Source organism: Bos taurus, chromosome 16, assembly GCF_002263795.3.
Source record: "Bos taurus isolate L1 Dominette 01449 registration number 42190680 breed Hereford chromosome 16, ARS-UCD2.0, whole genome shotgun sequence".
NCBI lineage: Eukaryota > Metazoa > Chordata > Mammalia > Artiodactyla > Bovidae > Bos > Bos taurus.
This window is the reverse complement of record NC_037343.1, coordinates 27,747,890-27,769,791: the sequence shown is the minus strand read 5'-3', so window position 1 is coordinate 27,769,791 and position 21,902 is coordinate 27,747,890. Positions and strand designations below refer to the sequence as shown.

At 48.4% G+C, this 21,902-nt stretch overlaps 1 protein-coding gene across 37 annotated transcripts in view; it reads right to left on the bottom strand.

The window, feature by feature from the left end:
- CNIH3 (cornichon family AMPA receptor auxiliary protein 3) overlaps positions 1-21,902 on the bottom strand; it is a 157,373-nt gene that overhangs the window by 106,004 nt on the left and 29,467 nt on the right. For 6 of the 37 annotated variants that reach the window (XM_059875510.1, XM_059875505.1, XM_059875507.1 and 3 more), the window contains 3 exons: positions 17,018-17,097; positions 16,015-16,108; positions 13,366-14,119 (listed from right to left, as the gene is read on the bottom strand). The exons of 20 other annotated variants lie outside the window; for them this stretch is intronic. In XM_059875510.1, coding sequence (XP_059731493.1) covers positions 13,366-13,512 — 147 coding nt within the window. In that variant the 5' untranslated portion in view covers positions 13,513-14,119; positions 16,015-16,108; positions 17,018-17,097. 11 more of the 37 variants (XM_059875519.1, XM_059875517.1, XM_059875518.1 and 8 more) reach the window with 7 other exon arrangements.

Genomic DNA, 21,902 nt, shown 5'->3' with positions numbered 1-21,902 from the left:
AGTCCCAGAGCCAAAAACAGGGCTACACACAGGGGCAGCAGGGTCAGGGGCCGCTGTCCAGAGCGAGGCGGCTGGGCCAGGTCATGTGGCTCTGGTGCTTATTTGCAAAAATTTACACGTGGATCTCAAGAGGCCTAATTCTAAGTTTTTAAAATCAAATTGCATAGTTTGTGCAACTTTTTGGAAGTGTGTGTTCAATGAACCGCCCTGCTTGGTCTGGATCCAGGGACACAGCAAGCCTGTTGAAAAGCACTACTTAAGCAGGGAGTGCCTCTTCTACACTCCAGAAAGTCCTCCGGGGGGAGGTTCTCCCACCCTTCCCAGCTCCCCACCTTATCCACCCAGATCCCCTACCCTGAGCCCAACCCAGAAGAGCTCCTTGGCCTCAGAAGCTGGTTGAGGGTGTGGACAGCATGGCCCCAGCCCTGTGTTGGAGGCTTCACCTTTTTCAGGACACTTAGGTTCTGTGCAAAGCAGAACTTCAGCCGCCACCCAGACACAAGAGCACTTCTGTAGATCATTCCGAGCATCAGCTGCTGGCCTGTGTGAGCATCTTGAGTGCAGGAAGCACATCTGTTCAACAAGCCCTTACCCACTGCTCCTATCTCCTGAGCCAAATGCCCATCTGACCCCACTCACCGCTACACCTCGCTCACTAAATTCCTGCCAATTCCCAGACGACTAAGATTCTGTTAAGCACAACATTCGCGTGCAGCTATCACTCGACCTGGCTTTCTGAACTCATGGAAATCTCCTGGATTTGGATTTGCAGTGAAGAGAGTGTGGAAGCAGTGAAGGGCAAGACAGAGCCAAGGCAATTGAACAGCCCTCTCGGGACTGCTCCGCTGGGTGGCCCAGATTAGAGAACGGATCCAAGGGGATGACAGAGGATGAGATGGTTGGACGGCATCACCGACTCGATGGACATGAGTTTGAGCAAGCTCCAGGAGTCGGTGATGGACAGGGAAGCCTGGTGTGCTGCAGTTCAAGGGGTCCCAAAGAGTTGGACACAACTGAGCAACTGAACTGAACTGAACCTGGGGATTTCCTTGCTTGGGCAGTTTCCCCCAAGTCTCTACCCACCCAAATGAAGCAAATAGAACGGGGTGGGGGGGTGGAATGGAAACAGTGACAGACTTTATTTTCTTGAGCTCTAAAATCTCTGTGCATGGTAACTTCAGCCATGAAATTAAAAGACACTTGATTCTTAGAAGGAAAGCTATGACACACTTAGTGTATTAAAAAGCAGAGACATCATTCTGCCAACAAAGGTCGGTATAGTCAAAGCTGTGGTTTTTCCAGTAGTTGTTGTACAGTTGTGAGAGCTGGACTGTAAAGAAGGCTGAGCACCAAAAAAAATGATACTTTCGAACTGTGGTGCTGGAGAAGGCTCTTGAGAGTCCCTTGGACTGCAAGGAGATCAAACCAGTCAGTCCTAAAGGGAATCAACCCTGAATACTCATTGGAAGAACTGATGTTGAAGCTGAAGTTCCAATCCTTTGGCCATCTGATGTGAAGAGCTGACTCACTGGAAAAGACCCTGATGCTGGGAAAGATTGAGGGCAGGAGGAGAAGGGGACGACAGAGGATGAGACAGTTGATGTCATCACCGACTCAATGGACATGAGTTTGAGCAAGCTCGAGGAGATGGTGAAGGACAGGGAAGCCTGGCATGCTGCAGTCCACGGGGTTGTAAAGAGTCAGACACGACTGAGCAACTGAACTACAGCAGAACAAAAGATTTGAGAAAACACCATTGAGAACCGTAGCTTGGGGCTTAAAGTATTCATCCAATAAACTGAGCACCTATGTAGGTATATATTGGAAATTAGGTGCATGCTGGTATATTCATTTCCTATAGCTGCTGTATCAAATGACCACAAGTTTAGTGGCTTAAACAACAAATATGTATTATTTCACAGTCCTGAGGGCTGGAATTCTAAAATGGGTCACAAAGAGGCTAAAATCAAGTGCTGAGAGTCCTGCAGGCTCTAGCGAAGAATCTGCTTCCTTCTCTCTCCCAGTGTCGAGCCGCCTGCAATCCCCAGCTGTGGGCTTCAGCCAGCCATGGCATCCCTCTGAACTCTGCTTCTCTCATCACTTCTCCTGTTCTGACTCTGGTCCTCCTGTCTCTTCTTAAAAGGGACCTTGTGATTACACTGGGCCCACCTGGACAGTCCCCTCATCTCTGCATCCTTAATTTAATCACATCTGTGGAAGTCCCTTCTGCTACGTGAGGTAACACAGTCACAGGTCACAGAGAGGGAGCATGGACATCTTTGGGGCCTCTTTCTACCACAATCTGTGAGCACAATAAATATGGAAAGCCCTACCACTTACACACTGGCTAAGAAGGTGAGAGATTCTGTCTGCCTGCCAATGCAGGGGACATGGGTTTGATCCCTGGTCCGGGAAGATCCCACATGCTGCAGGGCAACTAAGCCTGTGTGCCACAACCACTGAAGCCAGAGCACCCTTGAGCCCATCAAGAGAAGGCACAACAATAAGAAGCCCATGTGCTGCAACCAGAGGCACCAGTGCAGCCCAAAATTAATTAATTTAAAAAAAGAAAAGGAAGACATTCAGGGATTCTGAAAGGAAGAAACTCAAGAAACAACGAACAGTGGCTTGTTCACAACTCAGAACAAATCAGTTCTGAGCCTGTTACTTCCCACATTTCGTAGTGGTGGTTGGAGCTCACACTGTAGAACGGCTGAGGGCTTTCTTGCTCCTCCTGCCGAGGAAGGAACAATTACCAACCTGACTGCAGAACGTGAGCAGGCCCTGCTTCCTGGCAGGCCAGGTCACTGGGCACTGAAAGCTCAACAAGCCCTCACAGGACGTTCCTCTCTCCGGAGCCGAACGCCCCGCTGTCTTACTCAGTTCTCCATCACACCCTGTGGGTGCGGACGCACACTGGTGATCAAAGTTGGATTTGAGCTAAGAGGAGGCAGAGATTCCCAGTTCAGTGATAAACCGCGAGGTGTGGGCCCCCACACAGCTGTGCTGGAGCTCTCTGCACCGGGAGCCCTGAGCACAGGCCTGAGTCCTCATAAAGTGAATCCTCGTTCCCCGGTGCGCTTTACTGTTCCTCATATCCACATCCCAGGGAGAAGTGATGAGAAGTTCAGATACTCCCCCATCACTAGCTCCAACATCACCTCAATAAGGCAAATTTCTCCTCAAGCCCAAAAAGTGCTCTTAGCTTCTAGAGGACTCTGAAGAATGAGGATTGCCTATTACAATTCCTGGTGCTACACAAACATCCAGTGAATGAATAAAGGAACGGAAAACATCCTGTCTTCATGCTCTTTCCCTTTGGTGATCTCATCTCTTCCCACAAATTCCACTACCATTCTAGACTGATAACTCCTAGCTGGACATTTTCACCCTCTCCCCAACTCCAGACTCAAAGTTTCCTTCCCAGGATCCTTCAAAACCTCAAACCTAACACGCCCAGAAAAGAACTCATCAGCACACCTCTCTGAAATCTCGTCCTACCTTTGAATTCATAGCCCTCAGAGGGGCTCCAAGACTTAAACTACTTCTAACTCTTCTCTATTTCACCTGCCACTGGTCCCTTAAGCCAGGCTGACCCACCCAGACCCAGTCTGTACCTGCTCATTACACTGGTGGTCTGACCATCTTCCAAGATGTTTCCTCCTCTCTCCATCACCCCACTTGGTTCCACACTTCTTTCTTTGATCACTCTGCTACCAAGCCATAAACTTCTGGCTCTGGGGGAGTCTCACCCCATCCCAGCCTGTGTCTTCTCCAGAATTGAGGTTAACACATATTCCCCCAGATTGTTTAAGACTTTGTTGTTTAAGAATAGCTTAAGGTTCTTGGCAAAATTGAGTGGACAGCACAGAGGTTTCCCCGCTGTCCCTACATATGCACAGCTTCCGCCACTAACAACATCCCCCAGCAGAGTGGTCCACTTGACACATTATAAGCACCCAAAGTCCACAGTTACACTAAGGTGCATGCTTGGCGTTGTACGTTCTGTGGGTTTGGACAAATGTACAATGTCATGGGTCCACATCAGAGTATCAAACAGAGAGTTTCTCTGCTCTAAAAACCCTCTGTGCTCTGCCTATTCATCCCTCCCCACCTGCAACCCCTGGCAACCAATGATGATTTTATGTCTCCATGGTTTTGCCTTTCCTGGAATGTCAGAGTTAGAATCGTACAGTATGTAGCCTTTTCATATTGGCTTCTTCCACACAGTAATACGCATTAGCCTCCCTCAAGCCTTGAGACTTCCCTGGTGGTCCAGTGGTGAAGACTCCATGTTTCCAATGCTGGGGGCACAGGTTCATCCCTGGTCAGGGAAATATGATCCCACATGCTGCACAGTCTGGTCAAAAAAAAAAAAAAAAAGTTTCCTTCAAGTGTTTACATGGCTTGATAGTGCATTTCGTATAGGGTCTCCCAAGTTTTTCAGCTTCACTTTCTTCTAGGGGTTCTGACCCAGCTCACCACTTTGGTTCTTGCCATCAGTTCAGTCTCAGGTGAGAACTTCCTGCCACAGGCTTGGCCACACAGAACCAAGTTTCTGCCAGCAAATGCTTAGCCAGTTTCTGCCTCTTCCCAATCCTCAGGCCCAGGCACTGCTGTTTCACCTCAGCGACTTTGCTTTGATCCCCAGCCGCCTTATCTTCGACTCCAAGATCCCTGAGGATGGGGCCTTAATCTTACATGTTATGTCTCCTGTAAGTTCAAACACAGTGACAGATACACAAGTGCTCAACATAACTATGAACAGAATTAAATAAAACTGGTTTCCCTAAAGGGCTGCCCAGCTCAGGGCTGAAAACATCCTGCACATTGCCAAGGGCAAGAGATTATCTGATCCATGAATTAAACGGTCCATTCTTTTCTCACATCTCCCCCACTGCTTTCTGTTCATTGGTCATTTCAGTCCTTATTAACTCCTTCAGGGAAGGATGACTGGGGGAAAAAAATAAATATACATGCGCTACAACATAAACTCTTCCATTTGGGGATAGAGGCAGTGGGGGGGGGGGTGGAAATAATTGACCTTCGGATGTTTGTTCATGGCTCAAAGTGGTGAGGCAGCCACTGCCACCCCCGTGGCTACTGCCCACACAGGTTCTCTAACATGTTCCCATTTCCCTTAGCTGCACAGAGACCTCAGCTACCGCCACACAGGGGCTATTGACACAGGAGCCCCCGCCATCCCCCTGCGCCTCCAGCTCAGATGTGTAGGCGTTTGGCTGCTTAAACATCTATTGCTCATTTGAGTTTTCAGAACTGGCCTTTGCCTTGTTGTTGTTGTTCAGCCGCTCAGTCGTGTCCGACTCTCCGTGACCCCATGGACTGCAGCACGCCAGGCTTCCCTGTCCTTCACCCAGAACTTGCTCAAACTCATGCGCATTGAATCAGTGATGCCATACATCTCATCCTCTGTCATCCCCGTCCCCTCCTGTCTTCTATCTTTCCCATCTTTCCCAACATCAGGGTCTTTGCCCACGGTCCAGATTTCCCAGTAGGCAAACCTTTGAACTGGAGGCTGCTCTGGAAAAACCTCAGCCCTCTAGTGGCAGTGGATAGGCATTACAGCATTTCAGAGAAAAAACATGGGTTTCAAATTGAAGGCAAGGCTGTTTTGAACAGTCAGGTGTCTTCAGGGTAAAGGATAGTCATCCACCTGCAGCAGCCAGGAGAAATTTAATGAAAAATGGATGAGAACAATGATAAGTGGGGAAGGGTTATGTGGATGCTTTTTTTCTTCCAGAAACTGTAGAATTTGTTTCAACAGACACATGCTGCTGTGCTGCCAGGCAGCATGTTGGAGTCAAGAGGTCCCCTAGACATCATTTGGTCCAACCCCACTCTCTCTGATATGCTGTAATCCATCTCCATAGCTGCCACGCTGGATGTGAAATTATCCAGTAGAGATATTTACAGTCTCTTCTACACATTCAGTCACCAAGCACATGTTGAGAGACTGCAAGGCAGAATCGGCCCCACATTCATGAAGAAAGTCCAGTCGAAGAGGCCCCCAGAGTCACTCAGCCTCCAACCCAGACCAAAGGCCCCAGCAGCATTCACCAGGGTTGCACCAGTACCCACCTTCCAGCTACGGAAACCCTGGAGCCTGCTAATCTGGGCTGGATTCTCATCCCAGGTGCCCCCAACATTGGGGGTCACAGAAGGGAGGCTGCCTGGCCTCCTGCCTCACCTGGTCCTGCCTCCTGGACTCACTGTCCTGCCTGGATCACTCCTGGCAAGCTGATGGGCCTGCAGGGCCCAAGGCAGGCCCAGTGTGGTTATATTTAACATCTTTCTGCATCTTCTCCAGTTTCCTTAAGTGTGAATGAGCTCCATGTAGATGTGGCTGGAACCAGTGTCCCAGAGACACTGCAAATAAGATTCCCTGCGGAGGCAGCAACCAGCGCCCTGGAGTGCTACTGTTCCTATTATATATGTCTTCTCCAAGAGACTGCTACCTCCTTCAGGGCAGGCTGTATTTTCTTCCTCCCTATATTCCTGAGGCCCAGGACCCTTGGTAGGTACTTGATGATTGTGGAAGGACTATATGCATTTAAGGAAAGGAATATAAAAGCTAAAACCAAAATGCACACTCTCCAAACGCCAGCCTTACAGCCACCAAGACCACAAAAGGCCTACAGACTGGTCCAAGCTGCCAGGTGGCAGCTGGCTGACACTGGCAAAAATAGGAACCCTTTGGGGGCCCTGCATCTTGACTTTTATGTCCAGCTGTATTGACAAGAGCTCTCGAGAGAGAGCGCAGAGTAGAATCTGCTCACACTGTCCTGACTACTCCTTCTGCCCACCTCTAACCTCATAGGCTCAGGCTTTTCTTTTTTTTTTTAATTGGATTATAGTTGATTTACAATGTGTTAGTTCCAAGTGTACAACAAAGTAAATCAGCTACACATATGCATACACATCTACTTTTTTTAGATTCTCTTCCCACATAGGTCATTACAGAGTACTGAGTAGGGCTCAGGCTTTCTATCTCAAGACGGATAACCTAACCACCTCTGCATTTTCTTTCATCAGAGATACTCACACGTACATACAGTTCTAGGACTATGCTGTTGTTGTATAGCTGCTATGTCACGTCTGAGTCTTTTGCTAGAACAGGACATGTAGCCCACCAGGCTCCCCTGTCCATGAGATTTCCCAGGTAAAAATACTGGAGCAGGTTGCCATTTCCTTCTCCAGGGGATCTTCCTCAGAAATACCAATCATTTTCTTTAAAAAAAAAAAAAAAATCTCTCCCTACAGAACACAGAGAGTTTGGCATAGTTACCCAAAAGGTACAGCAGAGAGGTGGGGTAGCACATGAGAAGGAGCCATATTCCGGGGTCAGACTGCCTGGAATCCCTACTGGCTTGGCGTATTACCTGTGTGACCACAGGCAAGGTTTTTGTGCCTCCATTTCCTCATCTAAAAATAGAACTAACAACAGGATCTGCACAAGAGGACCCTGTGGGGATTAAATGAGTCGCTACAGTTAGGATGCTGCCTGGTGGACTAAGTACTTAATCAATATTAGCCATCATCACAGCGAATATCCTCCCATCCTCGCAGAGAACAGCAATCCAGGTAAAAGCTCATTTTCTAGCAAATCCTTATACCCAAACTGAGCATGATCAGTCCTCCCACCCAAACCAGAATCCCCAAGGGCAGGAATTAATCTGAACTTCATGAACATTTCCTGGTGACTCACATGCACACTCAAATTTGAGAATATAAGAATATGAGTAAGTCACCTACATATAAACAAGTTCTGTTTCGAGAACAGTCAGGTTTGTTCATAAGTCCAACAAAGCTAGCCTAGGTAGCCAACTAACACAATCAACTACATACTACTGTACTGTAACAGGTTTATAATACTTTTCACACAAACATCAAAAACAAACAAAAAATAAAACATTTTAATCTTACAGTACAGTACAGTACCTTGAAGTACCTTGAAGGCAGGAAGAGAAGGGGACGACAGAGAGTGAGACAGTTGGATGGCATCACTGACTCTATGGACATGAGTTTGAGCAGCTCCAGGAGTTGGTGATGGACAGGGAGGCCTGGCATCCTGCAGCCCATGGGGTCACAAAGAGTCAGACACGATTGAGCGACTGAACTGAACAGTACCTCGAAAAGTCCAGTAGTACAGTACATTAGCTGGCATACAGGGGCTGACATTGAGTGAACAGACAAAAAGAGTTACTGACTGGAGGAGGGAGAGGAGGTGGGAGATGGTAGAGCTGAAGGATCGTCAGCAACAGGAGACCAAGGGCAAGCTGTTAATTTCACCCATGCCTGATGTTGATGGCACAGGTTCTGGTTCCTTCCTGGAACCAAATGCATGTTCACATCATTGAAAGTTTGCAACTTGAAGGTTCATATGTAAGGGACTTACTCTGCCTATAAGGGAGACCCCACATGGAATGACTACAAGATGCCGGAGAAATGGAACCTATAGCTTTCATCAGTTTTACAAAGACAACTCAGTGTTCCATTCTCATCAAGTAACCATCATCAGAGAAGGAGACAGAGCAGGGGAAAGACAGCAGACTAGACCGGGGGGCTCAAGGTCCTAATCTCAGGTGATGTGAAGGGGAGTTAGCTGTCATCATGAATCTCACGAATGTAATCCATTTATCTTCCATTAACTACTGGCGGGAAAGAAAAGTGGGGGCATGGCAGCTTCGAATTTGGAGGTGGGACAGGCCAATACCCCCTCCTGTGAGAAAGATGCTGGAACATAAGAGAAGTGACAGAGGGAAAAGGAGACGTGCTGTGGGGAGAGCCCCATGGCCTCTGACAGCTGGCTGCCCTTCATCTGAGAAATGTGCCACTGCAGAGACCAGCCCAGAGGCCACAGCTGTGGAAACCGTGCTCTCAGCAACGTTCTACTCAGATGTCACGATGCTGATTAGTCACGGGGCTGGTGGTCCAAACTGGGGTCCTGGGCTGGTGGCTGGAAGAGGAAGCAAAGGCTGGGAGGTACCGGAAGGGCTTGCTTCTCTGTACACAGGCTTGGGGGATGGAGAGGCAAGGAGGAGCTCTCCCAGCGTACCTGGGAAGAAGACAGCATCACTAAATAAAAGCAGGACTCCAGAGCCCAGCTGGGGACGATGGAGGGGGATTCCCCCTTGGATGGTACCTGGTTGTGTTGGGCACAGCCCTGAGAAATGACTGGGGAGCAGGGAGGCATGCTCCCCGGGAAGGGAATCTTCTCTATCTTCCTTTCAAAAGTGCTGCAGGCCTACCCTACAGGCGGGGCTAAACCACTTTTGATGTAGCAGGTACCAGGCAGCCTCTGGGTGGTACCTGGGTCTGCAGAAGAGGCTGAGCCCAGGCTGCCCCCTTCAGTGACTCTGCCACCACCACACTGTGCCCCCGAAGACTCTAATTGCAGCATCTTCATATCCCAACTGCACTGAAGGTAAGTCTCGGAGGCCCTAGGGAACTGCACTTGCCTGATCAAGGAAGCAAATATAGCACATGCAAAGTACAACAATTCAGTGTAATCTTCCCAGAATGTCAACTATTTCTTGGGAAACGTGACACTTCCAACTCCTCTTCACAATCGAGTGTTCCTTCTCCCTTCACCTTTGGATCTGCTGCTTAGGAAATAGCAAGCAGCAGCCTCCAGCCCACCCCTAACAGCCCTGCCCCTTAACGACCACTCAGGGTCCCTGAGCATCCCAGCAGATGGTGGAGGAGGTCCTCCATCGTCACCCAAACCTCTTGTCCCTGGGCCCAGTGCTGCCCCCACTCCACCAATTCATCCTCATTTCCCTGGCTCCTCCGGCCCCTGCCCGCTCAGGGCACAGACACTAATGAGCAGAGAAGAGCTGGAAAAGGCAGTGGGGATGCTAAGGGGTAAATAAATTATTCAGAGGATCACAGGAACCAAGAGACACAAAGGTTCTCCAGGAGTCTGAATCACCAGAGTGCACATGTGGCTTCCCCAGACAGACTTGACACCAACATCCTTTGCAAAGAAAGGCCTTTTCTAAGCAGCTCTCATCAGTCGCTTCTGCAGGCACCTGTTGTTAAGGGCGCCGAACAGTGAGTGGGGCTCACTCTCTTAAGAGCTGAAAGGGGCTTCAGCTGTCACCGTGCCCACTGCCTCACTTTATTGATGGGAAAAACCACAGCCCAGAGAGGTGGGCTGAGGCTGGGGAGGTAGGTCACTGTCACAAAGCAGAGGTGTTCAGCCTGCACTCAACACACGTGGAGAGCGAAAAGAAACTGCAGGCCTCTCAGTGGATAAGAATCTGTGTGTCAATGCAGGAGACACGGGTTCCATCCCTGATCCCGGAAGATCCCACATGCCACAGAGCAACTAAGCCCGTGTGCCACAACTACTGAGCCCCACGCGATAGAGGCTAGGAGCCGCAACTACTGAGCTCATGTGCTGCAAGTACTGAAGTCTGAGCACCTGAGAGCCTGTGCTCCACGACAGACGCCACTGTAACGAGAAGCCTGCACAGTGCAACAAAGAGGAGCCCCTACTCGGTGAAACCAGAGAAAAGTCCAAGCAGCAATGAAGACCCACCACAGCCAAAAATCAATAAATAAATTAAATTATTTTTAAAAAAAGAAGGAGAAGAAACTGTAGGCCACAAAGCAGGCAGCCGATGTCACTCCTTTTCCTATTGAAGCCACTTGGGCCTGGGGCTACTGGGTAGGGGTAGGGACAGGTGGACCCCACCAATGTCTGACTCACAAAAGTGTCAGATAAGGGGGCTTGTTGTATTTGAAAGTCCACTTCAAGAAGAGAACAGAGCAGTGCTGTTAATGTCCCATAAAAGACAGAGGTCAAGGATCAATAGTGATGATCAGGCCCCTTGCCGAGAGGGGAGAACAGTCAGGAGTTCACTCTGTTACAGGGGAAAGAAAATTCACAGACCAAACAACTGAGAGAACACATCTCCTCATCAAAACAGTCAAGGTTGGGGCTTCCCTGGCAGCCCAGCGGTTAAGACTCTGCACTTTCAATGCAGGGAATCCCCAGTAGGAGAACTAAGGTCCCACCTGCCACATGGCACTGCCAAAAAATCAATAAATAAACAAAAAACAACAACCCCAAAAAGTCATAAAAAATAAATAAGGGGCAGAAAATGCAAGTAGATCCTTAAACATAAAGCAAAAACAAAACAGAAAAAGCTGTTCTCTGTTGTGAAACAAGATACACCACCTGGAGGGCCTAGGGAGAACCTGAGTCAAAACAGAAACCAGCAGGTAAGAAGCAAATTCTGGGAAACTTCCTGGAGAAGGGAAAAAATGGAGCTATAGAAAACATTAATAGAACTGCAAATAGAAAGATTACATGCTATGTGTAAAACAGATAGCTAATGGGAAGCTGGTACACAGCACAGTGAGCTCAGCTCAGTGCTCTGTGGTGACCTAGAGGAGTAGAATGGGGGTGTGGGGAGGGAGACGCAAGAGGCAGGATATATATGTATACACAGAGCTGATTCTCATTGCTGCACAGCAGAAACTAACACAATTTATAAAGCAATTATCCTCAAAAAACAAAAAAGATTACATGCTAGAAGTGTACATGTGGGACCAAACTGAGAATAAAGGAATGACAAGGTGATTAACTTTATTTAACACGGTGCTCTGGAAAGGAATCTTTCTAGAATAAGACTCAAAAGAGCCATGGACCATCAGGGAGATCCCATCCAGTGCCTGCTGCAGCTTCCTAATGCTGCCTGAAAGTCCAAGTCGCCTGGGAGCTTTCCGAGTCCTGGCCCCTCGCTGCTGAGAATAACACCCCAGGGTCAGGCATCTGTAGGCACCACTAGTCCAGGCACCTCCTTTCACAGAGTCGGAAAGTGAGGCCCAGAGCAGTGAGACGAGGCTGGTGAAGTCGGGAAAGGCAAAGAGGAGGCAAGTTCTGAAGCCCAGATTCAGAAGGTCAGGCCTGACATGACACAGGGAAGAAGGGTCCGCAACAGGTGGAGGGAATCCCCCTGACTGTTGGGATGAGCACCCTGGTAGGCAGAGCACAGTTAGGGGTGGGGGGTGGAGCCTACCGGGTTTGCCACAGAAGGCTGACCCCTTCCTCCCTGTCCAGCCGGGAGGCAGGGGCCAGGTTGAAGCCCCATCACCTTCCTCTGCCCCTTCAGCATCTCCCTGCGCCTTTCAACTGTTCAACATCCTCTGCAGACACCGCCCTTCCTCTTCCAGGTGGTTCAGCATCACCCAGACTGACTGTAAAGCCTCAGGAAGCAGAGCCTCATGAGTCCTGGGTCTAAGATGGAGATCAGGCCCTCCTCATCCATCATCATGTTGGCACCCCCTCCCCAGACATGGCTGCAAAGCAGTCTCCCCATCTCACTCTGAAAACAGGGTTTCTATCTTGGAGACACTATGAAGTGAAGTGAAAGTCACACAGTCATGTCTGATTCTTTGTGACCCCATGGACTGTAGCCCACCAGGCTCCTCTGTCATGGAAATCTCCAGGCAAGAATACTGGAGTGGGTTGCCATTCCCTTCTCCATGGGACCTTCCCAACCCAGGGATCAAACCTGGGACTCGTGCATTACAGGTGGATTCTTGTAGCTGATTGCAGGTAGCTGAGCTACCAGGGAAGCCCAGAGACATAACACTAAACAGGAAGTACCACTTGCTTTGTATGTCCTTCTTATTCATCCATTTGAAAAGCATTGATAATCACAAGCAATCCAATTTGTCCTCTGAAAGGCAGGGGTCACACGTGCTGCTGACCAAAGGGATCAACTGAAAATCTAGGACAGCAAAGGGTCTCAGAGGGCCCACCCTCACCCCAAAACACACCACCACAGCATTGTCCACACCCAGCTGGGAGGGTGGTGGTCACACAGTCACAGTGTGACCAGCAAGCCAGCCATCACCGTGCTCAGGACTTTGTGTCCTTTAATACTGTCCTTTAATTTAATACTGACTCAGAGGAAGGGAGGAAGGGTGTGGCTTCACTGATGGTTTACAAAGACGTTCTCAAGGCAAGGGAGGGACGGGAGCTAAACAAAACCCTGAGAATGTATGACCAAGATGTCTCGCATGAAAGCTGGAGAAAAAGTGATCCCAACTCACGACACCATGAAGAAGAAAAGACTCCCCTGTGTGATGACTAAAGAGACTACAACGCAAAGAGAGATGAACTGACATGTCAGGTGGCTTGGGGAGAGGCACCAGGCACAGCACACATTATGAATCAGATGCTAAATCAGGATGACACGTGCGGCTGGGCCTTGTTCAGTTCAGTTCAGTTCAGTCACTCAGTTGTGTCTGACTCATTGAGACCCCATGGACTGCAGCACACCAGGCTTCCCTGTCCACCATCAACTCCCGGAGCTTACTCAAACTCACTTCCATTGAGTCGGTGATGCCATCCAACCATCTCATCCTCTGTCCTTCCTTTCTCCTGCCTTCAGTCTTTCCCAGCACCAGGGTCTTTTCCAATGAGTCAGCTTTTTGCATGAGGTGGCCAAAGTATTGGAGTTTCAGCTTCAGCATCAGTCCTTCCAATGAATATTCAGGACTGATTTCCTTTAGATTGGACTGATTGGATCTCCTTGCTGTCCAAGGGGCTCTCAAGAGTCTTCTCCAGCACCACCAACTGATGCTTCAAAAGCATCAATTCTTCAGTGCTCAGCTTTCTTTATAGTCCAACTCTCACACCCATACATGACTACTGGAAAAACCAAAGTTTTGACTAGACAGACCTTTGTTGGCAAAGTAATGTCTCTGCTTTTCAATATGCTGTCTAGGTTGGTCATAGCTTTTCCTCCAGGGAGCAAGTGTCTTTTAATTTCATGGCTGCAGTCACCATCTGCAGTGATTTTGGAGCCCAAAAAATAAAGTCTGTCACTGTTTCCATTGTTTCCCCATCTATTTGCCATGAAGTGTTAGGACCAGATGCCATGATCTTAGTTTTCTGAATGTTGAATTTTAAACCAACTTTTTCACTCTTCTCTTTCACTTCCATCAAGAGGCTCTTTAGTTCTTCTTCACTTCCTGCCACAAGGGTGGTGTCAACTGCATATCTTGTTATTGATGTTTCTCCTGTCAATCTTGATTCCAGCTTGTGCTTCATCCAGTCCAGCATTTCTCATGATGTACTCTGCATATAAGTTAAATAAATAGGATGACAATATATATGAGGCTGGGCCTCATAGACAGAAATAAGCCTCTGGCCACAAGGGGAAAAGACACCTCTTAACATAGTTTTTTAAATATTTTTTTAATTTTTATTTTATTTAAAAAATATGTCTGATTCTTCACAACCCCATGGACTATAGCTTCCAGGCTTCTCTGTCCATGGATTTCTCCAGGCAAGAAAACTGGAGTGGGTAGTCATTCCCTTCTCCAGGAGATCCTCCCGACCCAGGGATTGCAGGCAGATTCTTAACCATCTGAGTCACTGGGGAAGCCCCAGAGTATTTCATTTTCTTTCTTAATTATTTATTCACTTATTCATTTGCCTGTGTTGGGTCTTGGTTGTGCATGTGAGGTCGTCCATCTTTGCTGCAGAGCGTGAGATATTTTAGATGTGGGATCTAGTTCCCAGACCAGGGATGGAACCCCGGCTCCCTGCATTAGGAGCACAGAGTCTTAGCCACTGGACCACTTGGGAAGTCCCTAAAGTAATTTTAGTAAATGAAAAAATTTAAAACAACCCTCTAACTCACATCTTCCCAGAGCTACGCAATATCTTAAATATGGGGACTGACAAAATATCACGTGTCCCTCTTTTCTTAATTCAGTTACCAGTGTTCTCTTTAGCCCACCTAGAAAACAACCAAACATCATAAAATCTGATAATGAGTTGTGGGGGAAGTATGAAGATTTAGTCTGCACAGCTGTGAAGGTCAAGGCTGCTGCTGCTAAGTCGCTTCAGTCGTGTCCAACTCTATGCGACCCCGTGGACTGCAGCCCACCAGGCTCCTCCGTCCATGGGATTTTACAGGCAAGAGTACTAGAGTGGGGTGCCATTGCCTTCTCCGGAAGGTCAAGGAGACACACTGTTATTCTCTGTTTCAGTTGTGATAAAAACAGGACAGGTTTGCATGATCAAATCCCCCTGGACTGGAGGAAGAACCAGCTGGGGAACTGGGAAATCTAGAGGTATGCTTTGGGCTTGGCCATGACCTCACCTCTCCACATTAAAGCACCTCATTCCAAACGTACAGACAGACCAGATGATCTTAGGTGCCTTTAGGTGTGGGGATTCCAGGCCTGTCCGAGTATGTGGCTCCATCCCTTGTCATCAATGTAAGTCAAATAGAAAACAAACCAGCAAACTGTAAACGAAACCAAACCTACTCTGCCTCATTTCCAGACGAAGCAAGGTAGAGGGCAGCAAGGGCCAATGCATAGCAATTGACTCTTCCTAACAACTGGCTGCGGAGAAGGCAACGGCACCCCACTCCAGTACTCTTGCCTGGAAAATCCCATGGATGGAGGAGCCTGGTGGGCTGCAGTCCATGGGGTCGCTAAGAATGGGACATGACTGAAGTGACTTAGCAGCAGCAGCAGCAGCAACAACTGGCTGAGCCTGGACTCCAGACTCTTTACTGGCTCAGGTTTCCACTTTTTTTTTTTTTCTTAAATAAGATATTCTCCTTGAGGGACGTCCCTGGCAGTCCAGTAGTTAAGACCTCACCTTCCAATGCAGCAGGGGTGGGTTAGATCCCCGACTGGGAAGCAAAGATTCCACATGCCTTGCAGCCAAAAAACCAAAACAGAAATGAGACTGTAACAAATTTAATAATGACTTTTAAAATGGTCCCCATCGGAAAAAAAATCTTTAAGAAAAGCATTTTAACAAAAAGATATTTCACTCGGAGTTTTGATATAACAAAGGAAAAACTGAAAAATTAAGGGAAAACATGGACTAAAAAGCAGCTCCAGCAATCAAATTCTCCGTGTGGTCCTGCCAGCATCTCCTCTCCAAGGTCAATGTCCCCGCCCCAGGCCCAGCACTTCACTTGCCTCCCACAGCTCAGTGGGACTGACCTCTTGAAAACACCATGCTGGTCCTAGAATCATTTCTCCCTTGGCTTTAATAATCCTGCCACATCAAACTTCATCAGTTCCTTCACGACAAACCCTGAAACAGCAGAGCAGCTAATTTTAACAGAGGTGCCAGCACACAACTCAGCTCTGAGCCATAATATCACCTCTCCCCTCGGGAGACAACTGATGCTGCCTCTCATTTACAGAGCAAAATAACTTACTCTGTAGAGTGGTGGAAGTTGCCAACTTTGCTAATTGTAAGAGAGTGACTCCTGGTAGGAATGCAGAGGGGGTCATATTAAGTGGTTCACACAGGGCTTGGGAGGGGGTCCTGTCCTGGCTCTGTATGGAGCAGGGAACGGTAATTGAACACATCTGCTCAGCCCAGTCTAGATAGGGGGCCGTGGGGGGCTTTCAGAAAGAGGAAGGCATTTGAGGGGAAGGGTTTGCTTTCCCAAGAGGAAAAGGAATAACTGGGCTTCACTCTACCACGTATGCTCTAGAATTTGGGGCTAAACAGCCTGGAAGACACCAAACTGGCAAGACATCACTTTTGTTTTTATTTTTTTATTATTATGTTTCTGTTCGGCTGAGTTGGGTCTTAGTTGAGGCACTTGGGATCCTCATTGCAGAGTGCAGGCTTCTCTTCGGCCATGGCACGCAGGCTCCAGAGCTCATGGATTCTTTATTTTGCAGCATTTGGGCTCTCTAGCTAAGACACGAGGGCTTAGTTGCCCCGCAGCAAGTGGGACCTTGGTTCCCCAAGCAAGAATCGGCCCTGCGTCCCCTGCACTGGAAGGTGGATTCTCAACCACTGGACCACCAGGGAAGTCTTCCTTCACACAATTGCTGTTCCTCCTTCTAGAGCATGTGCTTTGTTAAATGCCTGCTAAGTCCTCATCCAAATGGTCTCTGTGAAAGCTGCAGGCTCCATCACCTTGCCTCCAATGTTTTAACAGTGAGACAATGGAGACTTTATTAAGAGGCAGTGGGCGGTCATTACCCAAATCAGGGAAACACACTCAGGACCACAAGTCTAGTAAGTCCATCCTCCTGGCCAGCGCACAGCAGCTCCTCATCAGGCTGGAATGAAGATAAATAAGATCTTTTTCAGCAGCTCACTTAGGATAACATATCACAGGGGCCTATGGCAACAAGTTAACCTTTAGAGAAAATGTTGCTTTCTCTGATTACAGGGGAGGTGACAGTTAAACTGAAGGGCTCAAGTAGTGAACATCAGTCACTTCTTTGGTCACTCAACATTCATACCCCCTTTTCTACACCAGTCTGATTTCCTCTGGAGAATTACCTCTCTCTTTGATGCAGAGCCCTGATGGCTCAGAGGTAAAGAATCTGCATGCAATGTAGAAGACCCAGGTTTAACCCCTGGGTCAGGAAAACCCCTAGAGAAGGGAATGGCAACCCACTCCAGTATTCGTGCCTAGTAAATTCCATGGACAAAGGAACCTGTCGGGCTACAGTCCATGAGGTCACAAAGAGTTGGACATGACAGAGCAACTAAAACACACACACACCTTTTGCAGAGTCCAGGTGGGAGGGTAAACCCAGGTGCCTGTCCTTCTACTGGGGAGGCTGGGAGATCCCTGTGTTACTTCTACTCACCACTACAGCCCACAGGGGCACCGACCCAGACTCAGTCTATAACCCTCTCCATCCCTGGGAGTATCGGGGACAGAAAAAAGATGGGCAGTGATCAAAATCGAAGTTATCTTATTGCTTCAAATCTAGTTTTGAAGGCTTTCTGTCCATCCTACGAGAATTCCAATTCCATTTCCATAAGTTATTTCTTTGATTAAGGGGGACTGCCCTGATATCTCAGAGAAGGCAATGGCAACCCACTCCAGTATTCTTGCCTGGAAAATCCCATGGACGGAGGAGCCTGGTGGGCTGCCCTCTATGGGGTCACACAGAGTCGAACACGACTGAAGTGACTTAGCAGCAGCAGCAGCCCTGATATCTAAGAACCTTAACTAATTATTCCCTCCATAGAAATCTGACACTGAATGCCCAGGAAGGCCACCGGAAAAGAAAAACCATGACAAGAGAAAAAGAAGAGAAATACAAGATGCACGTGGCAAGTATGTGCTTGCTCAGACGAGAAGAGATGCATGAATCAGGCGATGGAAGAATCACAGAATTCTGGAGCTGGATAGGAGGCTAGACAGAGATCACTTTACTCAGCATCTTCATTTTACACACAGAAAAACAAGAGGCCTGGGGAGATGCGGGGACTTTTCTAAAGCCCAGAGCAGCTTGCTGAGAGCTCCACTCAGCAGCAGCTTCAGCCCCATTAGCCACCAGCCCCTTTCTAGGGCAGGCTTTACGGTTCTAAAACTGCCAACCAGTGAGAGAAAAGGATGTCAAGCCCAGACACATTTTTCTCCAGTCATTTTTCTCCAGTCAGCACATATGCTTGGTTGGCTTCAGTTCAATTTCCTCATCACTCTCCAGAACCTCCAAGAAAAATTATCCCAAAGAAGTCACGGTCTGCTAATGATGAAGTGGCTTTAGGTTCCTCGGCATCTGGCCCCGGTTCCCAACTCCAGACAGCAACTCCACGTGCAGTAAGAGGCCGGCCCTCCTCAGCCACCACCCCTCACACACTCCCACTCACTGACGGTTACGGATGCCCTCCCCCCACCCCTCATCCTCCAAGGTAGCCTTGACGCCACCACAGTTCAGAATGCCTCTCAAAGATCTCCAAGCCCCACCCGATGGCCTGCTTAGGATATCTGATAAGAATAAAACTTCCATAGAGATCTCAGGCCCATGACTTCACTGGAGGTCCAGTGGTTAATTAAGACTCTACCTTCAGATGCAGGGGTACAGCTTCAATCCTTGGTTGGGGAGCTAAGTTTCCATATCCTCAGGGGCAAGAAACCAAAACATAAACAACAGAAGCAATACTGGAACAGATTCAATAAATACTTATAAGAAAAAAATATTTCAGGCAGGCCTAGGGGATTCACTGGGCCTATGGAACAAGGGAAGCATCATTTGTGTATCCAGTCCACGTAGAATTTAGAGACAGTTGGAGCATACTTGTTCTCTTTGGCCCTGGTCTGCCTACAGCTGCTCTGAAGCCTCCCAGGTGGGAGGTGGACATAAATCCGGACGTGCAGCTCCAAGTCCACACACACATGATCAGATCGGATCCCTCTCCCCCGACAAACCCGAGGGTGGGCTACCTCAGGCCGACAGCCAGAGCAGTGCCATGCCCTCAAACCCATCTTCCCCCACTGAGTCTCCATATCTGAGCCTTCCACCTCCCAGTTCCCATTCCTTAATCTCTGCTTTCTGGAAAACTAGAATCATTTGGCTAGTTTCATACCCACAATACCTGAATGCAGTTGCTGCTAATTCCTTTTCTCAGTAAGATTTGCAGAACACATTTCAATATATTTTTTTTATCCAGGATACAAATGCCTCTATTATATAGGGGACCATCTGGGCTGCTATTGCTAGCTGGCTATGTTGTTATCAACTCTTTTTTTAGGGTTCATGAATCAGTTACCAATAAGGAAAAAAAAGAAAAGGAAGTCAGCTCCAAGACTCTGCTCTCCTCCCCTGCATTTTTCCCCAGCAGGAGAGCTATATCCCATCGTCAAAATGGACCATGTGAACACAAAAACAGAAAAGATACCTAAAGCTAATGTTCTGGAAATATCAGCCCACAGTTCTAGATGCCCTGGGGGAGGGAGGTGGTGTCAGCTAACATCCCAGCACTCAGGCCTTCCAGCTGAGCTAAGAAATACTGTGCGGGCTCTGGCAGAGTAAGATCTATGCAAAGGAAAAGGAATAGAAGGAAGCTGCAGAGAAAGGGAAGAAGGAAGGAGGGAGACAGAGCCATCAAGGCCTGGATCCCTAATGCCAGGGACTCGCCAACCACCACAGGCTCCAGCCAGCCCAGAGCAACCCGGGCAGTCCAGGGGCTGAGCTCCAAGTGCCAGGCCAGGGAGGGTGAAAGTGAAAGTGTCAGTCACTCAGTCACATCCAAGTCTTTGCGACCCCATGGACTATAGCCCACCAGGCTCCTTTGTCCATGGAATTCTCCAGGCAAGAATACTGGAGTGAGTTGCCATTCCCTTCACAGGGGATTCCAACCCAGGGATTGAATCCAGATCTCCTGCACTGCAGGCAGATTCTTTACGGTCTGAACCACCAATATAAATGGGAAGCCAAAACCTGAAAAGGATGTGAATGGGGAAGCTGAGGAATGAGGGTGGGCGAGGGGTGAACCCTGGACTCATAGTTGCCTGGCCTGCAGTGTCTCCCTCTCCAGGAGGAAAGAAGGAAGGAAGTGGAAGTCCAAAGGAAGGAAGTGGGTGTGTCATTCAGTTGGAAACATGTCCGGAGTACCTGTCTATGGTATTTACAGACACTGAAAAGGGCCAGAGGTCATGGCTCCAGCCAGCCAGATGGCATCACAGAAGTTGGACCTCACCCCACAGGCAGTCCCAGGTGCTGTACGTACTCAAGAGCAGACCATGCAAACAGGCATGGGGGCCTTTGATCCCGAGCCTCTGGGTGGTAAGCAGCAGTCACCGGTTGTGTATGGATGTGTGGTTAACAGCTCCCACTAAGGCATTCCACCCCAACTGTGGGGACTGCAAATGGACACACAGGGATGCCCACCACCCGCAGCCACCCTTACCCCCAGAGAGATAGAGGAAAGCAAATTCCATCCTCCCCAAATTTATGGCCAAGAAAAGGTGGGATCTGCATTGCTGTGGAGAGTTTTTGTTGTGGTGGTAACTGTATGCACATGCGCACAAGTGTGTGTGTGTCTGTGTATTACATTTTTATAAGTCTGGTTTGCTTTTTAAAACCACTTCTGTGACCCAAGACAACTTAAAGAAACTAGGAAATTGAGTCATCCCCCAAACTGTCTTCCAGTGAGCTAAAACCTCTTCATTTCCATGACCCAGCAGTCCCCAGTTTAGGGGTAAAATTGAACTTGAGTCTTCGGCCCAGGTAAAGTTGCCTGGTTCCCCTCCCTGGCAGCCACCGAAAGAAGTGCTGGGCCTTTGGGCTTCCCATAGATTTATGAGCAGAAATGCAAAGGTTTAAATGAACAACAAAAAATTTTTGCACAAGATCCCTTTGTTCTCAACATCAGGTACATTTCTCAGTCCTCACACATCTAGGCTGAAAGTCTCAGAACACACTGCTAGCTCTTCCTGATGAAATCCTTTGGAAGAAATGGCTGTGGTCATGGGGCGACAGCAAAACCCCAGATTCGGTAAAATCTGTTTAAGGAGCATTTACGACTTCTCAATAAGGTTCAACTAGGACTCCATGCTAAGGCTTGAAGAAAGATTCTGCAACTATTTTATTCACCTAGAAGACTTGAGGATTCCAGAGTAATGTAGCAAAACAGACCAGATTTTTAAGCAAGCAAATAAACCCAGGATGTTTGGGGCACTGCTGTTGGTCCATCCTAGAGCAAGGAGGACAGCAGCAACAGACAGGGGCCAGAGAGTCAAGAAAAGGCAGAACTGGTGCCGAAAAGACTGAGGACCGGAAGTTCCTGGTTGAAAAAGTTCCTGCATTTCCTCTTGTGGGTTATTGTTCAGTCACCCAGTTGTGTCCAATTCTGCAACCCCATGGACTGCAGCATGCCAGGCCTCCCTGTCCCTCACCATCTCCCAGAGTTTGCCTAAGTTCGTGTCTATTGCATCAGTGACACCATCCAGCTGTTTCATCCTCTGACACCCTCTCCTCCTGCCTTCAATCTTTCCCAGCATCAGGGTCTTTTCCAATGAGTCAGCACTTCTCATCATGTGACCAAAATACTGGAGCTTCAACTTCAGCATCAGTCCTTCCAAATGAATATTCAGGGTCGATTTCCTTTAAGATTGATTGGC